The sequence below is a fragment of the Haemaphysalis longicornis genome, unplaced genomic scaffold (assembly GCF_048455015.1).
Source record: "Haemaphysalis longicornis isolate Haplotype H1 unplaced genomic scaffold, Haemaphysalis longicornis Haplotype H1 scaffold_2, whole genome shotgun sequence".
NCBI classification, from domain to species: Eukaryota; Metazoa; Arthropoda; class Arachnida; order Ixodida; family Ixodidae; genus Haemaphysalis; species Haemaphysalis longicornis.
Window position 1 is genome coordinate 22,617,515 of NW_027526295.1, and position 24,061 is coordinate 22,641,575.

The 24,061-nt window shown below is 47.4% G+C and overlaps 1 protein-coding gene across 1 annotated transcript; it reads left to right on the top strand.

Moving 5' to 3' along the window:
- The first annotated feature begins 11,534 nt into the window (after positions 1 to 11,534).
- On the top strand, positions 11,535 to 22,503 carry LOC144167012 (uncharacterized). The gene is made up of 4 exons (XM_077696415.1): positions 11,535 to 11,878; positions 14,340 to 14,567; positions 18,642 to 18,727; positions 22,298 to 22,503. The coding sequence occupies exons 1-4, from the start codon at positions 11,554 to 11,556 to the stop codon at positions 22,460 to 22,462; spliced, it is 804 nt and encodes a 267-aa protein (XP_077552541.1). The 5' UTR covers positions 11,535 to 11,553; the 3' UTR covers positions 22,463 to 22,503.
- The last annotated feature ends 1,558 nt before the right edge of the window (positions 22,504 to 24,061 follow it).

Sequence of the window (24,061 nt, forward strand, 5' to 3'; positions counted from 1 at the left end):
AGAAGAGGCAAACCTCAGTCAGGCCGATGCTAGGCTACTGCACATGTGGGAGGCCAAGCAAAGCCTACAAAGGCGACTAAAACGACAAAAATTAAATCGTAATTTACGCAGACGTCTGGCAGCCCTGAACCGGGAGATTGATGACTATGCAAATCAACTAACACGGCAAAATTGGTACAGTACATGCGATAGCATGGAACCCCAGATTGGCCTCGCAAAAACTTGGAGCATTCTTCGCTGGCTTATTGACCCGGAAAATAGCAAGAACACTCAAAAGCACAACCTGAGCATCTTACTGCACCGATTCGAAGGCTCGGATGATGACCTAATAGAAACACTTCGTGATAGATATATAGGAATGAACGCCAAAGAGGAGCTTAAAACATACACGGGCAAGGAGAATGAATTCATGGACCGTCCCATCACGGAGGGGGAAGTACGAGGTGCCATTCAGGACCTCCGCACCAGATCTTCCCCGGGCCCAGACGGCATAACGAACAAGATGCTGCGCAACCTAGACGACGCCTCTGTCGGGGCCTTGACCCGGTACATGAACGTCTGCTGGGAACGAGGTCAAATTCCGGGGCAGTGGAAAACAGCCAAGGTGGTGATGATCCCGAAGCCCGGTAAAAAGTTGCAGATAGAGAATCTCAGACCCATATCACTTACGTCATGCGTAGGCAAACTGATGGAACATGTCATATTGAAAAGGCTTAATAGATACGCAGAAGAGGAAGGGCTTTTTCCCGAAACGATGATAGGTTTTCGCCCAAAATTGTCAACGCAAGACGTCATGCTCAGGCTCAAGCACAGTATCATTGACGGAGATAATTGTTCCCCTTTAGATACTAGGGCAATTGTGGGGCTCGACCTAACCAAGGCCTTCGACAACGTAAAGCACTCGGCTATATTAGAGAACATGGACAAACTAGGAATAGGTCGTAAGACGTATGAATATGTCAGGAACTTCCTTACGGATCGAACGGCTACACTTACAATAGGGGGGCTCCAATCGGCCACTTTGGAGCTCGGGAGCAGAGGTACGCCTCAGGGGTCTGTCCTCTCGCCCTTCCTTTTGAATGTGGCCATGATGGGTCTTCCAGAAATCCTAAACGACATAGAGGGACTTTATCACAGCCTGTACGCCGATGATGTCACGCTCTGGGTGGCCGGGGGTAGCGAAGGGCATGTACAGGACACTCTACAACGGGCGATTGAGGCTGTAGAGGGGTATGTAGGACCGAGAGGCTTGAGTTGCCCCCCACAAAAATCGGAGCTGCTCATATACCGTCCGACCAGCAGAGGGCGCAAAATCGACTCGACCACTCCAAACATTGACCTTTTTGCAGGTGGTACTCAGCGTACCCCTACAGTTCAGAGTATCAGGGTTCTGGGCCTCAGAATTCAGGCCAATGGGCGGAACATAGAAACCATACGCGCGCTGGAAAAAAGCGTCCATCAAACAATTCGGCTCATCTCGCGCATCGCCAACAGGCACCACGGAATGAAAGAGCATAACCTAATAAGATTGGTGCAGGCTTTCGTTTTAAGTAGAATCACATACGTTACCCCTTACCTGAACCTAAAGAGGGATGAGGAGAACAAAATAAACGCTATGATAAGGAGAGCGCACAAACAAGCCCTCTGTATACCTGTAACTGCATCGAACGCACGCTTTAAAGCGCTCGGCCTCCATAACAACCTTAGTGAGCTCATAGAAGCCCAGCTAACCGCCCAAAAGGAACGGCTTTCTAAGAGTCAAACAGGGAGGAAAATACTAGATTCTGTCAAGATAAACCACAGAGGAGCGCAAGGCGCGAAAGTCGAAATACCAGCGGAGATAGGGAGCCACATACATATCCCTCCACTCCCTAAGAACATGCATCCGGTACATAACGAGGAGCGACGACAGGCCAGAGCCAGGGCTCAGCACAAAAGATACGCGAAATGCGAGGACGTTGTGTACGTGGACGCCGCCGAATATACCAGCCGCGACGCTATGGCCTTAGCGGTAGTGAATCGACAGGGCGATTGCATCGCCTCCGGCTCGGTCTGGACGACGGACCCGGAAATTGGCGAGGAGGTGGCCATTGCCCTGGCAATGGTCGCGTCCTCCAAGACCAAAGTTATAGTAAGCGACTCCAAGTCGGCAATATTAAACTATGCGAGGGGCTGCATCTCACCCGAGGCGTTTCGTATTCTAAAATCCGGCTTGACTATGGAGCGGGACGGCAAAATACAACTGATATGGTCACCGGCCCACTCTGGCCTGGCCGGGAATGAGTGTGCGCATGACGCGGCTCGAGGTTTCATTGACCGAGCCGATGTCGAAACTCCTGACACAGACGCGCACTCGATACGACGGTCAGGAAGGGACAGGCTGGTGTCCTACAGAGACATAGTTGACCATTATAGACTGGAAAGGGCCAAATACCCAGCCCCAGACAAGACACTGAGCAAATGGCAGTCAGTAGCGTGGCGACGGCTGCAGACAGATTGTTTCCCCAATCCAGTGGCTTACAGCCAATGTTATCCAGGGCTCTATTCAGATAAATGCAAGGCGTGCGGTAACATGGCTGACCTACATCACATGGTATGGTCTTGCCCTCTCCGGAGAAATGACCCGCAAAGCAGTAAGGCAGGGCAGCCTGCACTCAGCATAACTTCGAAGGAGCAGTGGGAGACCGCGCTACTCAGCTCCGACCCGGGTATCCAGACCCGGCTCGTCCAGATGGCCACGACCGCCGCCAGGGACCAAGGACTCCTGACCGACGGCTAAGCGACAAATCTGTGCAAATAAAAAGTTGTTCAATCAATCAATCAATCAATCCGCTCGGGGAACGCTGGGTAAATTCGCCGCGCCGTCTCTAGTGTGCTCTGCAAGTTAAACCCTTGCCCCCCTCCCCCCCCCCGCCGACGCCGCCTCCGACGCCTTGGTATATTAATAGTAACGACCGTATTTACTACTAACTCCTTACAAACCTTACTACACCGCGGTTTTGTACGTAGGCTCTGCCATTAACAGCTGCATGGTTAGGAAATTAACTGAGTGTAGGAAGCAGTATGCACTAGGCTAAAGTCGTGCTTGTGACTAGGTTATGCATGGCCAGTTAGTCAACGCATGTAGCTCAGAATAGTGCTATCGCTGGGACTTTACTAGGGGAGGCCGTGGTATCTACTGCCTGCTTCAGTTAGTAACCGTGACTTGTACTAAGTTTACTACCTCCAGTTACTAAGTACCTAGTGTACACTGGGACAAGTAACTTGTTAGTGTTCCATTAGTGAATGCCGGGAACTTTTTTTAAGAGTGATAGTTTGTTGTCCCACACGCCACGAAAGAACCGTTGGCTTGTAGAGTTAAAAGCTTTGCTTTGAAAAGAGTCCCGGCAAAAATGACTCTTTTTACTCGAGGTGACTCAGTAGAAAGTCAGTGATAATGGCACTTGGTTCGACTCCGTTGCAATTCTGTTGGCGGCACAATTATGTGGGAGAGGGGGACAGATACGAGGAGGGACAGAAAACAAACAAAATTCTGCCGGTAATTTATCACTGTCATTTGGCGCCGTAGGGTGGGTGTACCGTCATGGCGCTTCTTTTACCGCGCGCGCAGGCGTGCTGTCGTCGACATGCAAGGTCACAAGGGTTATCAGATTGGGTGAGAAAGCGCCAAAGTGGGAACTTCCGCTCCCGTTTAGCTAGAAAAAACAATTTTGGCGGTTGCGCGAGGTTTAGGTTCGGGCACGTGATCAAAATTCACACAATATTTGAAGAGCAAGCGAGATATCTGTACGCGTTCGAGGCTTACATACTAATATTTGGTGCACCAATTCCACTTTGATATCTTTGATCATTGCAACAGGGAATCGTAATCTTTTCAAAAGAAGTCCGCTGTGTATGTCCGAATGAAGCCTATTTCACGACACCGGCTTTGTTGATTCGCAAATACACGAAAAGAGATAATCACTTTCATCCCTCTATAAATACAACAACGTTTGATTGCGGAAAGAAAAAGAAACAAAGTGTGGATTATATTAAGCATCCCAATTATTTCGTGGCAAGCACTGAGAAAAAGGTAGCGTTTCTCCAGAGGCCAGATGGCTGTATGAGGTTCGTACATTTTATTTTCCCGCCCTGCAATCCGATCCTTAACTTATCTGTGCCGTGCGACCACCTAATTCTGTCGGGTGTAGGTCACCCTGTAGGTGCTCTCGAAAAAGCTAATCAAGCCGTGCGGAGGCACCGCGCAATGGAAGCGAAGCTGCACTAGAAGACGCCCAAAACAACCGCCGCTAAAGCAGACGACGCACTTGCGATTCCCATAACGCATTTTTGTCACAATTGCGGCGCGCGGTACTCCTCAAAAATAGTGCCGTTACACAGTCTACGGCCGAAAGAAATACTGTCGCGCCTGATCTGGAAGCGCATTTTGCGAGATGACGTCTTCAGACGAATGTCGCCACACCGTCCAGCTCCGGCTCTACCTCTGGCGACATAGCAAGGGGGAGTGGGTGAAGTACTCGCGCGCCTACAAAAGAGAATGGGAAAAAGACGTCGACTTTAAAGGTGCGCGATAACTTTGACTTTGCTTTTTGTGGCCCATTACTGTGACGTGTAGACCAGTTCCCTTGTTATGCACACGAGTAAGACAGTGCGAGATTTGTAGGCATTTTTGCTGTTGCATTTTCTTACTGGTTGTTCCATGCGTGCCTTTGTTTTCCAAGTGCAAGATTTTGCTCAAAAGCAAGAAACAAACAAGCAGAGAAATATTGGAACCCCAGGAAATTTTCAAAGCCGGAGACGGATGCATTAGTCAAGCATCAATTGCTTTATCGGCAAAAGAGATTGTTTATTTGGAACCCCGTGGCTCGGGAAGGGGGCGATAAGATTGCGTAGTGGGGTATCAGATTTATTTGTCCTTGTTTTTGGTTTGAAGTTGAAGTTTTTTTTTTGTTTTTGAAGTTGAAGATTTTTTTTTTCCGCATACAGGGCGAAATGGCGGAAAGACCGTGGGAAAAGCAAAAGGCTAGAAGCCTGACAGAGGCCTTTCCCTCAATGGCAGTTTTGCACGGCTATGCATTTGAAAGAAGAACATATATATATTAGGAAAAGTTACACAGCACACATCTTTGATGTACCCCAAAACACTATTTCAGAATTGCACACATGTACAAAAAAAGCACAGTCCCTGAAAAGCATACATCTCGTAATAAATCAAAACATACAATGTTAGCCTGGCACATGAAGGCAAACAAAGAATACCAATCTTGCCCGAAAGTGAGCAGCTGGAAAAAAAATAAAAAAGCACAAGTTCGAGAATGCTGTTTACATACATAATCTGAAACATTACAACAATTGTATGTCATTTTTTATAAGTAGTGTTTTATAATTCTTCTTAGATCTTATATTACTGAGGTCGATGAGGTGGCCAACTTTATTTAGAAGGGTAGGAACTTGGTAGTTTACGTGTTGCTTGTCATAGTTAGTTCTAGTGAGTGGTCTCTTTAATTGTGGTTTACGAAAAGTATAATGCGGACTTAGGGCGGAAGTGTCGCTAACGTGTAATTTGTTGCTACTAATGTAATGTAATAACTTCACATAGTAAACTTGGGTTGCTCGCAATATATCAGGTTTTTGAAACAATGGGCTGGTATGGAGAAGTCGAGGTGGGCCTGTATATCCTTCAAATAGCCTTAAAATCTTTTTCTGAAGTATAGTTAGTCCGTTGTAATTTCTACAGTTCGTGGTGCCCCATACTAGCGTGCAGTAAGTTAACTTAGAATAGAACAACGTGTAATACAGAACTTTCTTTAACCATAAAGGAATACGTCGTGACAATTTGTATACGCAACTAATCGATTTGCTAAGTTGTAGAGCTAGTTTATCGACATGAGTGTTCCAACTCAAGTTTTCCTGGAACCATACGCCTAAGAATTTTTCCGTGTTTACACGCTCGAGCTTAGCTCCACGAAAGACAATATCAATGTTTTTATCCATTGGTTTGTTAATAGGTTCAAAGATTATGTATTTGGTTTTTTGCGCATTCAGCTGTAACTTATTTATGTGAAGCCAGAGAGATAATTGTTTGAGATAAGCATTCACTATCTTTTGGAGTTGGGTAAGCGAAGATGCTGCAAAAAATATATTGGTGTCATCGGCATACATGATAAATTTGGGGGAGTTAGGAATATGGCACAGATCATTTATGTATATGATGAACAGCAATGGCCCAAGTATAGATCCCTGGGGTACACCATTTTTTGTGCCTAAAATTGATGCGACGCTTGGTTCACTTTCACAAATTGATTGCGGTTAGCTAAGTAGCTTTCAATTAATTTTAGTACAACGCCTCAAACACCGTATTTTTGTAATTTAGTCAAGAGAACATCGTGGCATACAGAATCAAATGCTTTGTGTCGCGTAGGTCGTCTGTTATCGTGTACGCTATTATAAATGTGTGCTTCTTTCAATAAACCGGTAGTTGTAAGTTAGCGCTTTGTCATTCGTCTTTTTTTGTGCTATACATCTCTTAAAGATGATTTCTGACACATGCCGCGATGCTTTACATGGAGGGAGAGCAATTGCTTAAACTTCTGTCATAAAAATTGGCGGGTAGTCTGGGGTTCGTAGCCGATACCTCCCATCTAGAGATTGTGAAAAAATACCAATTCCAGCCTTCTCGCAATTTTTATCTGCATCAGTATAAATCGCAGAAAAAGCACGATACTTGGATAAATACTCATTTAAAGTAGTGTTTATTATAATACGTGGGAACATTTTTGCAGCCGAACCGAAGGGGCTTTGAAAGAAAAACTCAGTTTCAAGCTCAATGGTGGGTACTGGAATAACTTCATTTAGCTTAACAAAAATACGATCAAGGCATGTGTGAACGAGTTGCTCTTGGGGGTAAATACGTTTACGCCGCGTAGATGTAAAAAACAAACTGGGCTCACAAATAAATACCGGCTTCACAGCTCACAGGGAGCTTCGTAAATGCGGATGTAAGATTGCACAAGCAAGAGAAATCGGACCCTGAGCTGTGTAATGCGTGCCTGTAAGTACAAAACCCGGTTCTATACCTACCGGGGAAGGCCAAGGCCAAGGCCAAATCGGAGGATGCGCCTTTCCAACAGGTATAACCGTCGCAGTTTGTAAATAGGGCAATTGCAAAACAAGACGTAGCGAGTGAGTGAGCGAAAATGACTTTATTAAATACCTGAAACAGATGTAGTGTTGCCACTACGCCAGGACGGAGCCGCTCGTCGGCCCTTTAGCCACTCCACTACAACAGCAAAAGTGTGTCCCGGCGCATTCTCGCTCACATAGCGTTTTCATGCGACAAAATGATCTCTCCGCTTTAGTGACTGATGCATCAATGTGTGTATGTTAATCAAGAACAGAAGTCTACGTAATACCAAGATACTTCAGTGAATCCACCTGCGGAATGACTTCATTTTTGTAAGCGAGAAAAATCGAAACTTGTTCTGTAACCGGGCGGACAATTCGAGCACTCTTCGACCCATTTAGCTTGAAATGAATGATGTCAAGCCATTTCACAAACAGAGAAAAATAAGCGTGCGCACGTTCATATATCGAATGAATGTCGACTGCAGCCGCAAAGAACGCTATATCAACCGCTTAAACGTAGGTTGTTACATCTGGGAGTACAGGAATGTCGCTCATAAGGATGTTGAAAAGTAAAGGCAGTAAAACCGATCCTTGGGGCACACCTCGAGTTTGTAGATATCTCCTTGAGAAAAGCCTTCCGTTTGTACACAAGAATCCCGGTCAGCCAAAAACTCCCTAATCCAATCAAGAAGGTACGCACGGATGCTTATGCGGGCTACTTTGTTTTGTAAGGTACAATACTCGACACTGTGATAAGCTTTAGCTGCATATAAGGTCACTAATGCTGACACCATTTTTTCCTTTTTTGTACCAAGAGAATCCTTGCCTCCAAGTCCACATGAGCGTTCCGAATGGAACATCCTCGCCTGAAACCAATCTCAGCAGAACTCAGTACTTGCCTGTCCTGCATGAAAGCAGCCATTCGTTTAAAAACTATTCGCTCAATTAGTTTTATCATGTTACAGGTAAGAGCAATCGGGCTTAAGTTTTCTAAATCGAAACCCTGGCCTGGATTTTTTGGAGCAAAAGTATTTTGGGAACTTTCCCGTTCTATGGAATCCAACAAAACTTGAGGGATGAATCTGTCACATTCAGTGGAACCGGTTCGAATTCCTCAGCCAAACATTTAATAGCACCAGCAGTCACGCTATAAAGCCCCGGCGCCACAGATCGTGTGATAGACAAGGCCTCCGTCAGATCAAAAGATCAGACTGGCAAAAATTCATCCGTATCTGTAGGACTTATAAGAAGGTAGTTAAAATATGCATACAACAAGAAGAAAAGAGAACCGCAAGTCCCCTACCGTTGCCCTTATAAATCCGGGCCTCTTCAGCCGCAGTCAAGACCTCTGATGACTAATTGCTTGAGAGAAACCTCCGGATTGATTGCCAGGAACTTATAAAGCGCTGCTTTGTAAGTATAAGGCACGTATTCTTTCATCCTCATCCTCCTCTGGTACACCATGCATGCGTCGTTTTCATCGGTTCTGTTATTTTGTCTGATCGCGCGAATGACGTCAGCAGGCAGCCACGCCACAGCTTCCCTTCAGTCAAGGTTGTGCGCAGCTAGTGTGCACGTGTTATACTCTCGTGTCATCACGTTAAGGTGTTAACGAGGCCTGTATTATTCTACATCTTCCACATTTCAAATTCATTGTTCTGCGAATTTTCGTAAAGCAGGCAGACTGTCCGTCAATGCTTCCGATTTGTGGCAAATCCCCCACGTGCCAAGGTCAGTCCCACAAAGAACAGTTGGTAGAAAGCAGTAGATAGACATAGGCATGAAACACCGGGATAGATAGCCGGATAGATAGTAGATAGATAGTAGATAGGAAACAGTTGGTAGACGCGGGTTTAAATCCCATCGGATTAGGCATGCGATTTTCTATTTATTTACTCTTTACTGCGGCGGAAATTTTCTTAACCGGAATACAACAACAAAAACGACAGTTTTTCACGGAATGGGCACTTAGGGACTTAGCCTGAATAAATTGACTTTGCGCACCCTTTTTTCACTTTACCTGCCATTTCAATGGTCTGAGAACTGGCTAAAGATTATTGCTCACACTTCCAACTCAATAGGGAAAGCTGGTGAAAATGGGTAAGCTCGCGACCACCCGTATGCAGCGGGCGCAGCGCTTCCGGCTGTTTCATGCCTACTAAATTTCGAGTAATTCTGGTCGTTCGTCTAGCCACGCGACGCTAGCAAATGGTCAGAATAATGATGGCGATCCTCAGAGTATTTGATTCATTGGGGTAGGCGAGAACTTGTCTTATGTTTACCAAGTCAAGTTGAAGTAGTTCAAGCGTTTCGTAAGCACTGAACAGCTGGTGTGCGGTGTTATCCGGCCGGATAGAGTTTGGTTTATAGCAAATACGCTTAAGGAATCAGCTCATCGGAATAGAGTGACGGGAAAATAACATGCCGTATTGAGTTTCGTGCCGTGCAAACTTTAAAGCGGTTGAAATCAGCGAGATTACGGCACTTTGCATAGGCCGCATGGGAAGACGAAGGGAACGAAGTAGATCCACGCCCCACGCACCGATACTTCATCGTCGTCATCGTCATCGTCGTCTTTGCTGTCGCCGTCGGTTCATGCAACGAACAGATCTCTACCGACACGTCTTTTAAAAGCAAAGGTAAGAGTCCAAAACCTCGCCTATCTGCCTTCTATTGAGCGCTGAGTGTTTGCCGGGCCTCCGTCCCGCTCTCGTGAGGAGCGCATTCTCTGTCAGGAGTATATAGCTTGCGAACTGCCGAAGTCGCTGGTACTAGCAGCTTAGAGGGCGGCAGCAGTGTAGGCTAAAGTGTTCGCGGAGCCTCTTTGCATTATTCTCGTCTGCAGCGTGTAGCTAGTTTCAGTTCATTATTGGTTGTGGCTATACCCACGACGTCGCGCAATGTTAGGTGAATGGCTATACGCACGACTTTGTTAGTTTCCCTGATATGATATGAACAGCGTTCTAGTGCGCAGCACTTAAGCGCTCGCTCCACTTGTTTCACGTCGCCATCGTCCCTCGTTGTAACGGATCGAACAAAGGGTACACTGAAGACAAACGAGATAGAACGAGCAGAAAAGCGGAGGAGGAAAGTATGGCGCAGTGTGCGGGGGGGGGGGGCGGAGGAGATGCGGTATGCCGAGAGATATTGACTCCCTCGGCGACGAGCTACGAGGTAACCGCGAGAATGAAGGGGCTATCCAAGAAAGAGACAGCAGAAACTCGGAAGATTAAGTTATGGCGACAGACGCTAGACATGGTCCCGTGCGGGGACGAGCTTCGAGCGCACTCCAGAGAATATCGCGCGCCTTCGAGCAATCTCTAATGCGCCGACCACTTCGTGAGACGCAGCACGTATGCGGCGTCAGCCCAGAAGACTGCAGTTCGCCCTGCGCACAAATTTCGCATTACAAACATGTAGGTTTATACAGTGAGGGTTTACAGGAGGCAGCTGGGTGAAGATATTTCACTGATTAATGTAGTTTTTTTTTAATACACAAATGTCAGAACGGTGCGGACGGGCAATGGTCGAGCATCTGATTGCTTTTCTGCAAATGTCAAAAGAGGACAGTGGGCTCCCACCTTTGCAACTGATCTCCGCCGCTCATGCTCTTCCCCTCCCATCTCACTCATCTCGCGATCAATGGAGCGGCGGAGTGTTGAATGCAACTAAATTTTCCCGCCTTCGCACTGCTCGCCCACGATTCGGTGGGAGAGCGCGCATCTGTGTTTCTTGTTATGCCAGGAACAGCATGAGCGGGGGTTCTGCTCTTTTAGTGCTTGCCTTTATCTCGCACGAGCTGCAGGCTTTCTCACCCACTAAGCCAGGATTTTCACTTGCTATAGCAAACAACCCCAGGTGCACATTCAGCCAAAAAAACGCGTCCCCCTCCGTGTTATGTAATTACATTTTACCTGAACTGTGCATTACGTTTTTTTTGGTAAAAATTGGAGAAGTGCATGAGTTACGCAAACAGGTTTAGTAGTTTGAAGCGGCTGCAACTATATTTTTATTTATTTCGTTTTAACCCATTCCTGCTTTCGGTCGAGGGACAGACGGACAATGAACGGACGGACGGATGTACGGACGGGCGGACACATTGATTGATTAATTGATTGATTCGATTAAGTGATTGATTGATTGACTCACTTACTGACTAATTGATTGATTCATTCATTGACTATTTGACTGACTGATTGATTGACTAGTTGATTCATTGATTTTCTAGTTGATTGATTGATTGATTGATTGATTGATTGATTGATTGATTGATTGATTGATTGATTGATTGATTGATTGATTATTTGATTGATTGATTGATTTTTGGACAAGCTAGGAAGGTATTGAAGGAGGGCGTGTCCTGCCTGCGCGCTCATGTGATGCGCGTCTGTTTTCAGGAAGTCTTGAAGCCACGGTGAGGCAGCAGAAATGTCTGAGACCACGGGCTGCTGGAGTCAGCTCGGCCTGGTCATGTGGCGCCAGGTGTGGCTAACTCGCATCCGACGCCGCTACGGGACCACCATAGTGCAGGTCGCCGCCATGCTGCTGGTCACGAGCTCAGTGTGGAACGACTCCGTGGCGCCCTACAGAGCCAAGCGCCGCGAGGAACACTTTTTCGACCCCGCCGACGCGATCCAGTTCTGGGGACGGCGCGGCGAGTCCTGGACCAACGGGGATCTCGCCTTCGCACCCAACCTGCCCCTGTTCGCCAATCTGGCTGGAAGAGTCTGCGCTTCCCTAGGAGGCACTTGGAGTAAGTTGGTACTAGCGCTAGACATTCGTAAGAGCATACTATATAATACTACGCTACTAGTACTAGATAATATTTACGCATAGCTGCGTTGTACAGCGAAGCTGTCTATGGTCAAAATTTAACAGAACGTCTCCGCCGACAGCTCAAGCGCGGAATAACTTTCAGCGTATAAAAAATTTTATTAAAGAAAACGTCCCAGGGCCTCCACATTTTGGTATAATACGGCAAGTATTTCAACTAAACACGTCTTGCCATGCGAGCACTGCGTTTGTGTTTGGAGTTAGCTGAATTTAAGGGGATCGGCGTAAGCTTGATGTTTGTAAGCTGTCTTTGCCAAATTTTGTGTTCCACACTGGAGCATGGGCATCTACGGAGGGGAGAGAGAGAGAGAGGAGTAAGCTTTAATGTGCAAAAAAGGAGCATGTCATTGGATTCCTTATTACAGGACCCCGCTGGAGCTTGCTCCCTTCTCTGCACGCTCCAGCAGCCTAGGCTGTGTTTTGCTGCTGATGCAGGCCAGTTCTCTTTCCCACTGCACAAATAACGGTTGTAGATACTGCGGGAACGGTTGGAGACGTGCAATCCAACTCATACGACGGGTACCAATTATACGAACGTTTACTAGTCAATAAAGGCAGGTGAAACAATAATTTGGAGCCGCACGAAAGGCAGACTGCGAATGTTTCCTGCGCAGCATCGTGTACGCACCATGTCTGTAAAAATCTAACGTAATGGCACAAACCTTTAAAAGGTCTGTTCTTAATAAACGAGCGTGTAAGGATGATAAAAGGGAGTGCTTGTGAACGCCCTGAACTAAGGGAGTGTGCAGGCAACTACACGTGACAATGTGTATCGGCTGAGCGCGCAGCACGTTCAACCCGCACAAGTCACTTGGACGCCAAATGAATTGAGCGAGCAAACCAATGGGTTGCACGGTGAGAGAGACTAAATACTTACCCTACAACTACATCTGCTCGCCTTGCTTTTATAGCCAGCAGGGGAAAGCCCTCTGATAGAGTCGGGGAACTTGTAAAAAAAAATGAAATATTCTAGCGCTAATTTTGGAAGTACACACGTTATGCAAACATGCGAATTTGCAAAAAAAAAAATCTTTTAATCGTGAGGCGGCGTGAAAAAACAAAGAACTGTTCAATAAATCATGGAATGTTATTAAATAACATTCACCTATTCCACACCCTTTCAACACCCTTCAAGAAGGGGTTAATTATTTCAATGCCATTTCGCCACATGAATGTAAAGCTGCAAATTAAGGTGTTGGAACGTAAAAAAATGTGAAAAAAAGGTCTTTTACACGCTTTTACAAGGGTGGACTTGAACATTGTCTACCAGGGGAAGGATGTTTTCTGCCTCAGTGTTGAAAGAAGACCAATGGGCATAATTTATTTGCAACTGAACACCCATTACAACACATGACAAAAATTGAGGATGTTGATTACCCAGAGCACCCAAAGGAAATTGAGTGGCCAAAGGTTGTAGTAAAGGGTGTTGGGACATTAACAAAAAAAGGTGTAGCCACCTTACAGCCTTTTGCGGTCTTTTGGAAATGATTAGAGGACGAAAGGATTGAGGATTGATACGAGCAAACCAAACATAGAATATGGAGAAACCGTGTTACCATTGTGCTTAACTTTCTACACAATTCTTGGGTTCCATCAGTACTAACAAGCATAAAATTTTCCAGGGAGACCAGTGATTGGTGTGCTGTATAATTATTGCGTAATGAGTGTTAATGCCATAACAATAACTTAATCCTAGTATGAAGGGGGCCGCACTCCTTCGAGAGAAGAAGCTACTGCGATGCACTTCAACATCTTCCACAATCGGCGAGGTGTGAGTTGTTAAAACTAACTATATGGCCTGAATAATCATTGTTGTAATCAAATAGCCCCCATTACACGCGCGTTCAACACCCTAGAGAAAATGAGGATGTTGCAGGCGGTCAAGATCCTTTCTGCCACACAAAATAATGTAACGCTACAAATTACGGTGTTGGGACTTAAGAAAAAGGGTGTAACCACCTCCCAGTACCCGTATTACAATTATACTATAGCGTTTTTAGGTGATAATGGTGTAAAAAGATGTAGTGTGCATGTTATGGCCGACACTAATCCTTTTTAAATGAACGAAGATTGTCTGAAGATTACTTGAGCCGAAAGCACTGACCAAACATGCCTAAATGCCGTGTCTTCACTTGTGGTGTTAGCATAACTATTTCGCAAAGGGTGTGGTTAACAAGACCGGCTAAAAGGCCTGGCGCACCTGTTTACACTCTGTAGAAATTGGCAACGTATAGCGCACATCAAGACTAGGGCTCGCTTAGTTTGGAGGACACCGTTCCAGCCGTGAAACTGCACCTTTGAGGGCGGTGTGCCGCAACCCAGTGATCTACACCCATTTCTATTTATATATAAACAAACCACCCTGCTTTCTGCGAGCGCAGCACCGGTTCCCTTCGCGGACGCTGAGGCGGCGACGAAGTACGTCGAAGAGACAGCGTCCTCCGGATCTGGCCAGCGTCGGCGCGTGGCCGTGTGGTTCAATCGAACGGCAGACGACAAGCTCACGTACCACGTGCGCATCCCCGATGGCATGTTCGACACGCAGGACGACTACGTGCGGGAACTCGTCGTCCCTGGGCCGGCCGATACGGACGGCTTCGACGAAATGAGTTGAGTGCCGCAATCTAGGCATTTTAGATGCGACTGCATCTCATTCACTCCCCTTGTCCCTCCATACGGCATTGTTGTCCGTCCGCACCCCTCCCCCTACACAATAAAAAAAAATAATAGTTAGCGGCACCCGGTTTCGATCCCACGACCCTGTGGGCGAGGTACATAGTGCTCTTCCCTCTGCGCCACAAAACCGAGAAAGAATCAAATGCTATGAACGCGCCTTATATCCTTGACTCATTCAAACTACGTCAAGATGCTACTGCTACAACGCATGATGGGGCAATGATTAACACTTGCAATAAAAGAAAAGAAGCTCCCACTTACAGCAACAATGATGGAGTAAAGGTCGTTGCGACAGCGAAGCCCCAAGCATACCACTTAGAGATATTGACCAAGATTGGCCAATAAAACATAATAATAATCATAAAACATAAAAATCATACGCGTTCCCGATACGTTTCACGCGATTTCAGAATCAATCCAACGGAAACACCAAGTGAACCCCACGATGCGTCGCATCTACACAGGGTTCCCCTCGCGGGCAGGTGGGCGTAATTTTTTTCCGATAATGCTCAACAGCGCCGTCATCAAAGACAGCTTTATAACAATCGTTGTACGGAGAGTGTTGGCAGGGTTACCTGTCACAATTGCTAAAATTTTATTGTTTAATGTCTCTACGTTCGTAGCCTTTTCTCCAGCGTTGCTGCATTCAGTCCCACAACTGCTGCGGTGACGTCCAATTTTAGCCGAAGAATTACAGGTTATTAGATGCAACGCATCTCATTCACCCGCCTTGTCCCTGTATCCGGTGTTGTCGTCGTCGGCGTCCGCCCCTACCCCATTCTACTCGCAGCGCCAGCTGCGCTCTCCGCCGCTCACCCCCCCCCCCCCCCTCCTCTCCGATAGCGAACACTCTCTCGCGAGGGGCATTGGATTGGATTCGAATGGATTGACTTGGATTGGCTTGGCTTGGTTTGGCTTTGATTGGATTTGGATGGGATTGGATTAAAGTGGATTGTGTTGGATTCTGTTGCGTCATAGCCGCGGCTGACGCACTGGCGCCGGCGCGTCCCCTCACCGTTATGCGCGCTATAAAACGCGGCGGTGCCTGCGCCACGCCGCTCCGCTCCATCGTTCCAGATCCGTTCCTCCGCTGTCCAACGCTGCAACCTGAACCCCCTATGCGTCGCATCTACACAGGGGTTCCCGCGAGGGGAGGTGCGAGCTTTTTTTGCCACGACATCTTTTAGTCGTTTCACAAGCTTTTGGCATCGATGCGTATAACAGACTTGAAAAAGAAACATAAGCGTAGTGATTAGTCAAAGCATAATTGAGCAGGTCTAAGCGAAAAAAGCAAAAGAACTAAGGCTAAAAAAAAGAGCGCTCCTATTTAAAAAAAAAAAAAACTCAGAGGGGCTGCTCACGTGTGCAGATGCGAAAGCTTTCCATCCGCGCGGCTGAAGTAGTCACCCTGGAAGCGATGACACGCACTCACATACAGTCAAACCCGTTTATAGCGAACTGCAATATGCACCGCGATTAGTTCGATATATCCAATAGTTCGATATAGCCGAACCCGCCTATAACGAGCTTATTGTTACGAGTTCGCAATCCGCGTCAGCCCCCCGCCCCCTCCCTAACTCCGCCATCCGCGTATGCAGAGACGAACACAGTACAGTAGCCATTACCAGACCAAAATAATCCATTAATTGCAAGTATCAAAGCTACTTTCCTCCTTAACTGCCCACGTTGCAAAAAAAAAACGGTGATTTTTGTTTTCACTTCCGTTTTGGTGGCTTCAACTAGCATAGCATTCTCTACACGAAACATTGTTTGCACCAGTTCGAGTCCGTGTCCTCAAAAATCTAAGAAGCAATGACGGAGCACATCGACTGCCGAAAGCGCTTCATTATAAGCGTCGGACCGATTTCACTGGCGACATCATCGGGAACGTTGGCGAGCTCTTCCCACAGTTCACCGATGCTGCTGTCTTGGTCCGTACTCACTGACTGGGCGGGTTTCGTCGCGAGTCCCGCGCATCGGAAACAGTTCCGGAAAGTATTGGGCGTCACGTCGCTCCGTGCGAGGCGCAATGTCTCAGTCGCGGCTCTTGCTCCGTGGTCGCGGCCAATCCACATCTCAATCGCCGCTCCGAGATCATGCATTTCGGCGGCCATTCTAGGCGCCCAGAGTTCGATATATCGGATGTGAACTTCGTTATAAGGAATATGTTTCCCATGTATTTCCGTAACTGAATTATTTTTGTTCGATATATAGCATAATTCGGTCTATCCGGGTTCGTTATAGCCGGGTTTGACTGTACTTGACGCAAGCATCCCAGAGACGACTTAATGTGAGAATTACTTCCCCGCAGTTGTGGTGCCCCTGTTCTGCTCACGTGCCGTCACTGACCCCTCACACGCAATCTGACGTCAGCGCCGCACGCGCTAGGTCTTCTCTCTCCGCTCATTCATACTCGGGAACACCTCACTGGCCTATTACTTAAGGACCCGTAGTCGCTTCCCATACGAATTCCACTGTACTCAATTTTTAACAGCGATTCTCTTTAAGCTGGTGGTTGGGCCGGCGAACGTGGGCAGAAAAACCTCGCCGAGGGGTCATGTCATCGCGTGCGCCGGCACCGCAGCTTTAACTAGCTACACCTCCTGATGATGATGATGGTTGGTGTTTAATGGCGCAAGGCCGACGAGGTCAAAGAGCGCAAGAGAAGTAGCTACAGAGAAGTAGCTACATCTCCTAGTACACTGTAATATAGCTTTGCCTCCTCGCGCTCGGGCGGGACTTGTGTCGCCACCTGTCGGAGGCGCAATACAACTGCTACAAGCAAGGCTTTCGAAACTTCGCTGCGTGGCTCGCTGTATTGCTTGTTGCGACAAGTGGTGCAGTCTTGACCATGCAAAGAGGAGAAATAACGCCAGAAGGAAAGAAGCCAAAAGTGCGAGAAGCGATAAGTTTAATCAACCTTTCCATTAGCGTACCACACACCAGACCACCCAAGCCGAATGTGTGGCCACCCAGCGAGTTCATAAATTATGAGCAAACGCTCGTCCTGCAGCGTCCTCCGCCACTCTTAGAGCTTCACGGCAAACACCTTTGTACATACTTTACATGCTTCAATCACCGAGTGTCCATTGCTCTTTGGGGGCTAACGACGACACCCCGCAAAAAGCCATGTCGAGTCACTAGCCGATCCAAGAATAAGCTAGCTGGGGTCGCCAGCTTCGGTGTTTGCTTTCTGGTGTTTGCTTTCTGGTTTTTGCGCTGGTTGCTTTCCAGGTGCATGCAAGAAGCACAAACACCTCAGTGTCTATATTTTGGCGCTCGCTAAAAGTTCCCACTTGATACCAATTAGTCAGGAGCCTTCCCACACCAAGGGCCCCGGATCCCAAAAACGTGAATTAGAAGTTGGGGGGGGGGGGGGGGGGGGAGGAGCGTGGCAGTTGATTAAAAATAGAGAAGGGTAATAGCCGGCGTGGCTTGCAAGAGTGAAATCTTGGGCGCGCGTATCTGATAGCTTCAAAACAGCACCACCAGGTCAACTCACAAGACTGGGGAATACACAGAGCCCACTAGTTGCTACAATGGGCACATTCTGTGCTCGCCACGCTAGAGGTGCATATTATTCGTGTTCTCTGCTATGAAGGAAGCTCAAACTAACATGTATGACTTGAAGGTGTGGTCACTTCACACGAAGGGTGCCTCGGGGTTGTTTAAGCTGATAATTCAGCTCTTAGGAAGTTCCAGTTTTAACTCTCATCTTTCAACTTCCGAGAAGAAACCGCCGACTGGGCTTCAAAATTTAAGGGAAGATAGGCGAAACTTACATTCAAGGCACCATATTAAGGCTCCTTGGAAATTGGACTGCCCTAGAGGCTAGAGGGGCCGAGCTCACGTGTGGATGGTCAATCTACTCGCGTTGGACATAAAGATTAATTCCCTCGTTAGCACAATTTGTGCTTCTCAAACGGAACCACACATACAGATTCCACTGTTTCACTAACTTGATCGAAGCTGGTTTCTCTCTACTCACCAGTGACGTCCCCTTTCAGGATTGCTCCTCCCGCTGCAGTACTTCGTGGAATCGTCTTTTATTGACGTCGTGAACGGCTCGCAGAAGAAATCACCCTCGCTGAAGGTGAGTGCAAGCCGGCTGCTGTATCCGGAGACACGATGTGCTGTTTTCCTTGAATGAATTCGTTCTTTTTTTTTTACTACATGACCACGTTCACCTTCGGGCTAAAACAATGCGTTGGAAGGGTCTATGAAGGGTTAATTCAAGGTTCGTGTATTAGAACGAATGTTTCGTCAATACAACGGGGATTACAATTTTATCGCCGACATCAAACAAACAATCGAGATATCGAAGAAAACGTATGATACAATGAGGCCTCCTCAACTAATTTCCGGAGATTTTTCTCTGATCTCACAGAACCTCCTCTCAGAGATTCGCAGGCGCCGACATGAGCCTTTGCGAGAAATTCATGATTAGGAGACTCCAGTCTGTCCTTTAGTTTCCTTTTATTGTATCAATTGAATGCTAGCGTGATGTAACAGACGCATAACTAAGGTTACAGTGATTGCTTATATTCTGTCACTTCTGCCGGTATTCGTAATCGTGGCCCCAAATTCGAATAGTTTATATTCTGCGCGTTTTTTTTTTTTTTTGTTTTGTTGAAAGCGTCGTCAGTGACTGAAATGAAGCGCATTGAGTTGCCAAAGGGTAATTCTCTCGGATTTACCGAAGTTTCATTTTGCTTTCACGGCCCTTTGAACGACGCGCAAGTCTCGAGAATGCGCGCCCCTTCGAACTACCAGTAGTCGACTCAATTTGATAATCTAAAGATTTCTTTTCAAAACAAAACGTGATGCTTGGAGAAAAAAGCTACCTGTGAATTGCCGCATGGACAACGAGCTTCCGAGGAAGCAGCCACTCGTGCAGCCGAACGAACGGTTTTTAGGAACTTCGAAGATGAAGAACGACTTCGCAATTCACTCTTAAATGGCAAGCTTTTGCGCTATGTCAGAATATTTTAAGTCTTCCTGCTGCAGCTCTACACAAAGAATATTGTGTTCAGAATGTTATTCTCGTGTCTTCGTAGCTAAACCGAAACTCTTAAAAAACAGTAAATAATGCTGTAACTCTTTTCTATTGTAAATGAATATAGCAAATACATTGGACGCGTTGCATTGAGGACAGACGTATAACAGTTATTACACAGTTTTAGTTTCACGTGCGTAGAGTAAAACGTTAAAAGTATATCTACTTCATGCGCATGTAGTTTTAAACCGTTAAACCGTTTTAGTTAACCGACCGCGACGCACTCCGCGCGTAGGGCATTTAGAGGCACGTAGTCCTACCGCCATCTACTAACAGACACAAGCACCGCTGTAGCCACTCGTGATCCGGAAAGCTTGCTGCTATGACGACGACAAACGCTACTTGATAGGGCTTAAAGTGTCACTGACCGAAAAAGTTTGCATAAATAGTTGCGATAAATAGCTAATAGCTGTTGCGATAAATAGCTAATGGCCTCTTTATCACGTGTGAAAACCTTATTTGCTTTAGCGTGCCACGGTTGTTTATTTAGACTCGCTTTCAATGCGGCCAGTCGCAGTATCGGTTTCAGCGGGTGCCGCAAAACGTGATTTTGTATAACCAAAGCTGTCCACGTGACCGTCAGACGGATATCACAGAACAGAGCCGCTGTAGTACTGTCGAATACGCGTTGCCGGAGTTTCTGCGAATGCTCCCACGTACGGATCTCGTGAGCCGCTTAATTGAAAGTTAAAACCATTCCAGTCAATGTGAAAGCTGTCGGAAGTGCAGAGCAGTGATGCGCCATAATGGGCTGTACCGCAGTTATCCGCTTACTGCTACCACCCCATGGAAATCAAATTTCCCGCCTTCGCAGTGCTCGTGCGCCCCCTGCCTCAAACTGCGCCAGCGGGAGTTCTGTTCTCTTTGTCCTTTTCTCGCCGCACGAGCCGGCGTTGCACTGCCACATTTTGAGCAAGCCCGAGGATTGGATTGGATTGTGTTGCATTGCATTGGATTGGATCGGCTTTGGATTGGATTTGGATTGAATCATAAGCAGCAGCAAGCATGATCAGCTAATCCTAGACAACCAGGAAAGCTAAGAATAACCAGCTGAACCTCAGCTCACGCTGCGTTTATCCTGGCATAGCCGAGCTAAGCCACTGCTAAGCGCCTGCGGTTCACGAGTTTACAGCGCTTATGACTATATAAACCGCGGCGAAAGGACCGTTCACACCGTAACGCCGTGGCGATATGCTTGGTTCCAGCGAGCGAGCTAGGACGACAAGGCGAGCGCCTAAAGTGCTCTGCACTTAAAAGCGACTGTAGACGTGACGAAGGCGCAGCGATTTCAAATTACTGCCGCGACTAGGGAACGACGCGCGACGCCCGAGGCAGTGGGTCGGGAGAAGAGCTCTGGGAGTAGCCGGCCGGATGTGTTCGGCTTAGCACTGCACCGGATATTCGATTGTCGCTCTCGTAAGCGCTGCAGATGACGATATTTAATGCAAACCACCGTCGTATCACCAAGTGCTTCCTCATATGCATTGCCATTTCTAGGACTTGGATATCATTTCGTGCAGCGGTAACATAATATCGCTCGAGCTACGTGCGCCGGCCTGCGCCTCTTCGCGACCGTGGCCGCCGCGCCCCCTTCCCAGTGACCGTGCGGCTCACTCAGTGCGCTTTTCGTGTCCAGTGCAATAAAAAGCAATAAAAATAGAGTGCCTGGAATCGCAGTAGAACTTAGGTGGCGGCGCTGCCCGATGAACCAACGAAATCACAGCGCCTCTGCCGCCAACGATCTGATCGTTCGTTGTTCGAGAGCAGAAGCTCAGACCTCCGATTGGAGCCAGGAGCCGGCGAAAAATGGTGGCAGTGCGGAAGCAGCCAACAAAAAGTCCTGACGTGTTTGGATGTTCGTTTATTTACTGCAAATCCTGGAAATGCCTGCTACGCTGGCTGCTCGGTTGCGTTTCGCACACTTTCAAATTGATTTTAATTAAGTTCTAGGCCGTATTTACAGCTGATATTTTGCAGATGATGTATGTGTGTTCACACCAATCTGCCTCCAAAGTTATCTCGCCTTCAAAATTTTGTGTCAGTACCCTTCAACAGCTGAAAAATCGCTATTGTATTTGAGAAACAAAACCTGTGTATCGATTTAATCGGGTAAGAATGGACGAATAGAAGGCGAAATCAGCAGCTTAGAACATACTATATTCGAGGGATTTGCGACGAAGCCGTTATTGCTGCGAAGCGTGAGGGCAGGGCGCCACCATGGAGGTCAACTGTGCGTACGGAAGTAACGTAAAGACCGCAACGTGCAAAAATCGAATCTCACGTGCGGACGTGACTCACGTAGGCCCTTTGCGTTCTGAGCATCAGCACTGGTCACCCGTGAAAGCTCTACGCACGTGGAACTTCGACGTACGGGAAACTAAAACTCTATTGCAAGGCTACGATAGTAAACGGGCAAGAATTGTCATTGGACGAGACAACGGGAGAAACGCCACCGAGAGGATTGGATGATGATGTTAAGGGCAAACGTTGGCGATCACGATTAATGTTATTACAATGTCGACAATGATGGTGATGACGGTTCAATTCAACGTTTCACCTTCATTCCCGCGTGTCTGTGCCCTTGACCTGTCCGTGTGATGCCCGCAGGTGGAGTTGATGCGGTTTCCGTACCCGGCCCTCTTCTACGGCTCCGAGGATCGTACACTGAGTCATGTGGTGCTGCGCTTCGCCATCGGCTTCTTCGTGCCCTTCTGCATTCTGGTGGTTACACTGGCGTGGGAGAAGCGCACTGGGGCAAAGGTAAGACCATGAATGCGCCCTGTTGGTGGCCGGATCCTGATAAGGAACGCTGTTTAGAGTCATCGCACGCGTTTTCTGATTTTAAATGCAGAGCATTTCAGTAACTCACGATGCCACCCGCGTTGTCCCGTCGTAGTCCGCACCGTCCTTGTCCGCGCCCTTCCCCCTACACTATATAAAAGAAAATACTATCCGGCGCCAGGTTTCGATCCCTCGACCCTGCGGGCGGAACGCAATGTGCATGGTGCTCTACCGACTGCGCCACAAAGCCGACACGGAACGGAACGCTATGAACGCGCCTTATATCGTTGACTCATTCAAATTACTGCTGACGAGCGCTCTCAGGTCAGCAGTTGCCACAAGTGCAACTACATTAACGTAACGCAAACTACTTAACGTCGTGCACCCCCGGAAATGCTCTGCATTTGATCGTGCCCCTCGCGAGGGGGATGTTTATACAGGAACTCCTACTTCTAGCGGACTCCTGGCGCCCTCTTTCTGCCATTGTAGAGACTATGAGGCGGTCTTCGAAGGGCGCCAAATTTGAATTCTACAAAATCGATTTTTGGTGTTTCTTTTGTTTTGAGTGCGCGCGGAGTTTGACTGACGAACTAAATATTAGATGCGACGCTGATAGCATCTCTTGTCAGCGGCCCTGTCCTTCCTGCGTGCGTCTGTTGTTTCTGAGGCGTGATAGCTTGCACTGACGTCACTGTATTGCCGTGTTGGTTGGTTGGTTGCACCGTGGAAGTCTGCAGCTCTTATCTCGAGCAGTGCGGATGAAGCTGACAGCGATCGATAAAAAAAAGCGGTGGCGTCGTTATGTGCAATCCACATGTTTTACGAGATGTTCCAAGACGTGAGCTTAAGCGACAATCCCGGCGTCTGGCGTTGGCGTTCATCACTTCAAAACGATTCCTTCACGAGGCCTCCCACAGTGCGAGCTTAAACTCGACAGTAGCTGCTAGCGAGGGGTGGGCGCCCGCCTGTACACAGTAGTAAAGGTAGGGGAATAACCACCACCGAAATTCACCATCATCGTCAGCGTCGTCATTAGACGGTGGCATAAACGAGAAGCGGCGAATGAAGTTGCCACTCGAAAGTAAAGCCATTCGAAAGCAAAACGCTCCTCCAGCGGCAAGATGCTAGAGCTCTTCGACAAAATATTTGAGGCTAAACAAGGCGTCGCACGCGTTCAACTGGATATTATGATGTCCGATTCACAATTCACAAACGTGCTTAGGTGTACTCGGATTTTTTTTTAACAATAGTTTTCAAAAGCCATCAAGACAACATACAAATCTGCTTAATATGGGAGAACTATGCTTCGGTAAAACTCAGCTGAATTGCAGCCAAGAAGGGCGTCTCTAACAAAAAAAAGCAGGAAACAATAAAAGCATTGAAATTTCGCTCTGCAGTGTCATATTATGCGCGTGAGTGCTCATAGAAACCAGCAATAAAAATTTAGTTTTTAATGGGCCAATTGCACGTTAGTATTCAAGTGATGCGATGGAACGGAACTAGGGAAGAGACCCCCCTACAATCGCCAGTCACATATCTTGTCGATGGCTTAGGTAGACGAACGCTCATCCACCAAACAAGATTCCACCA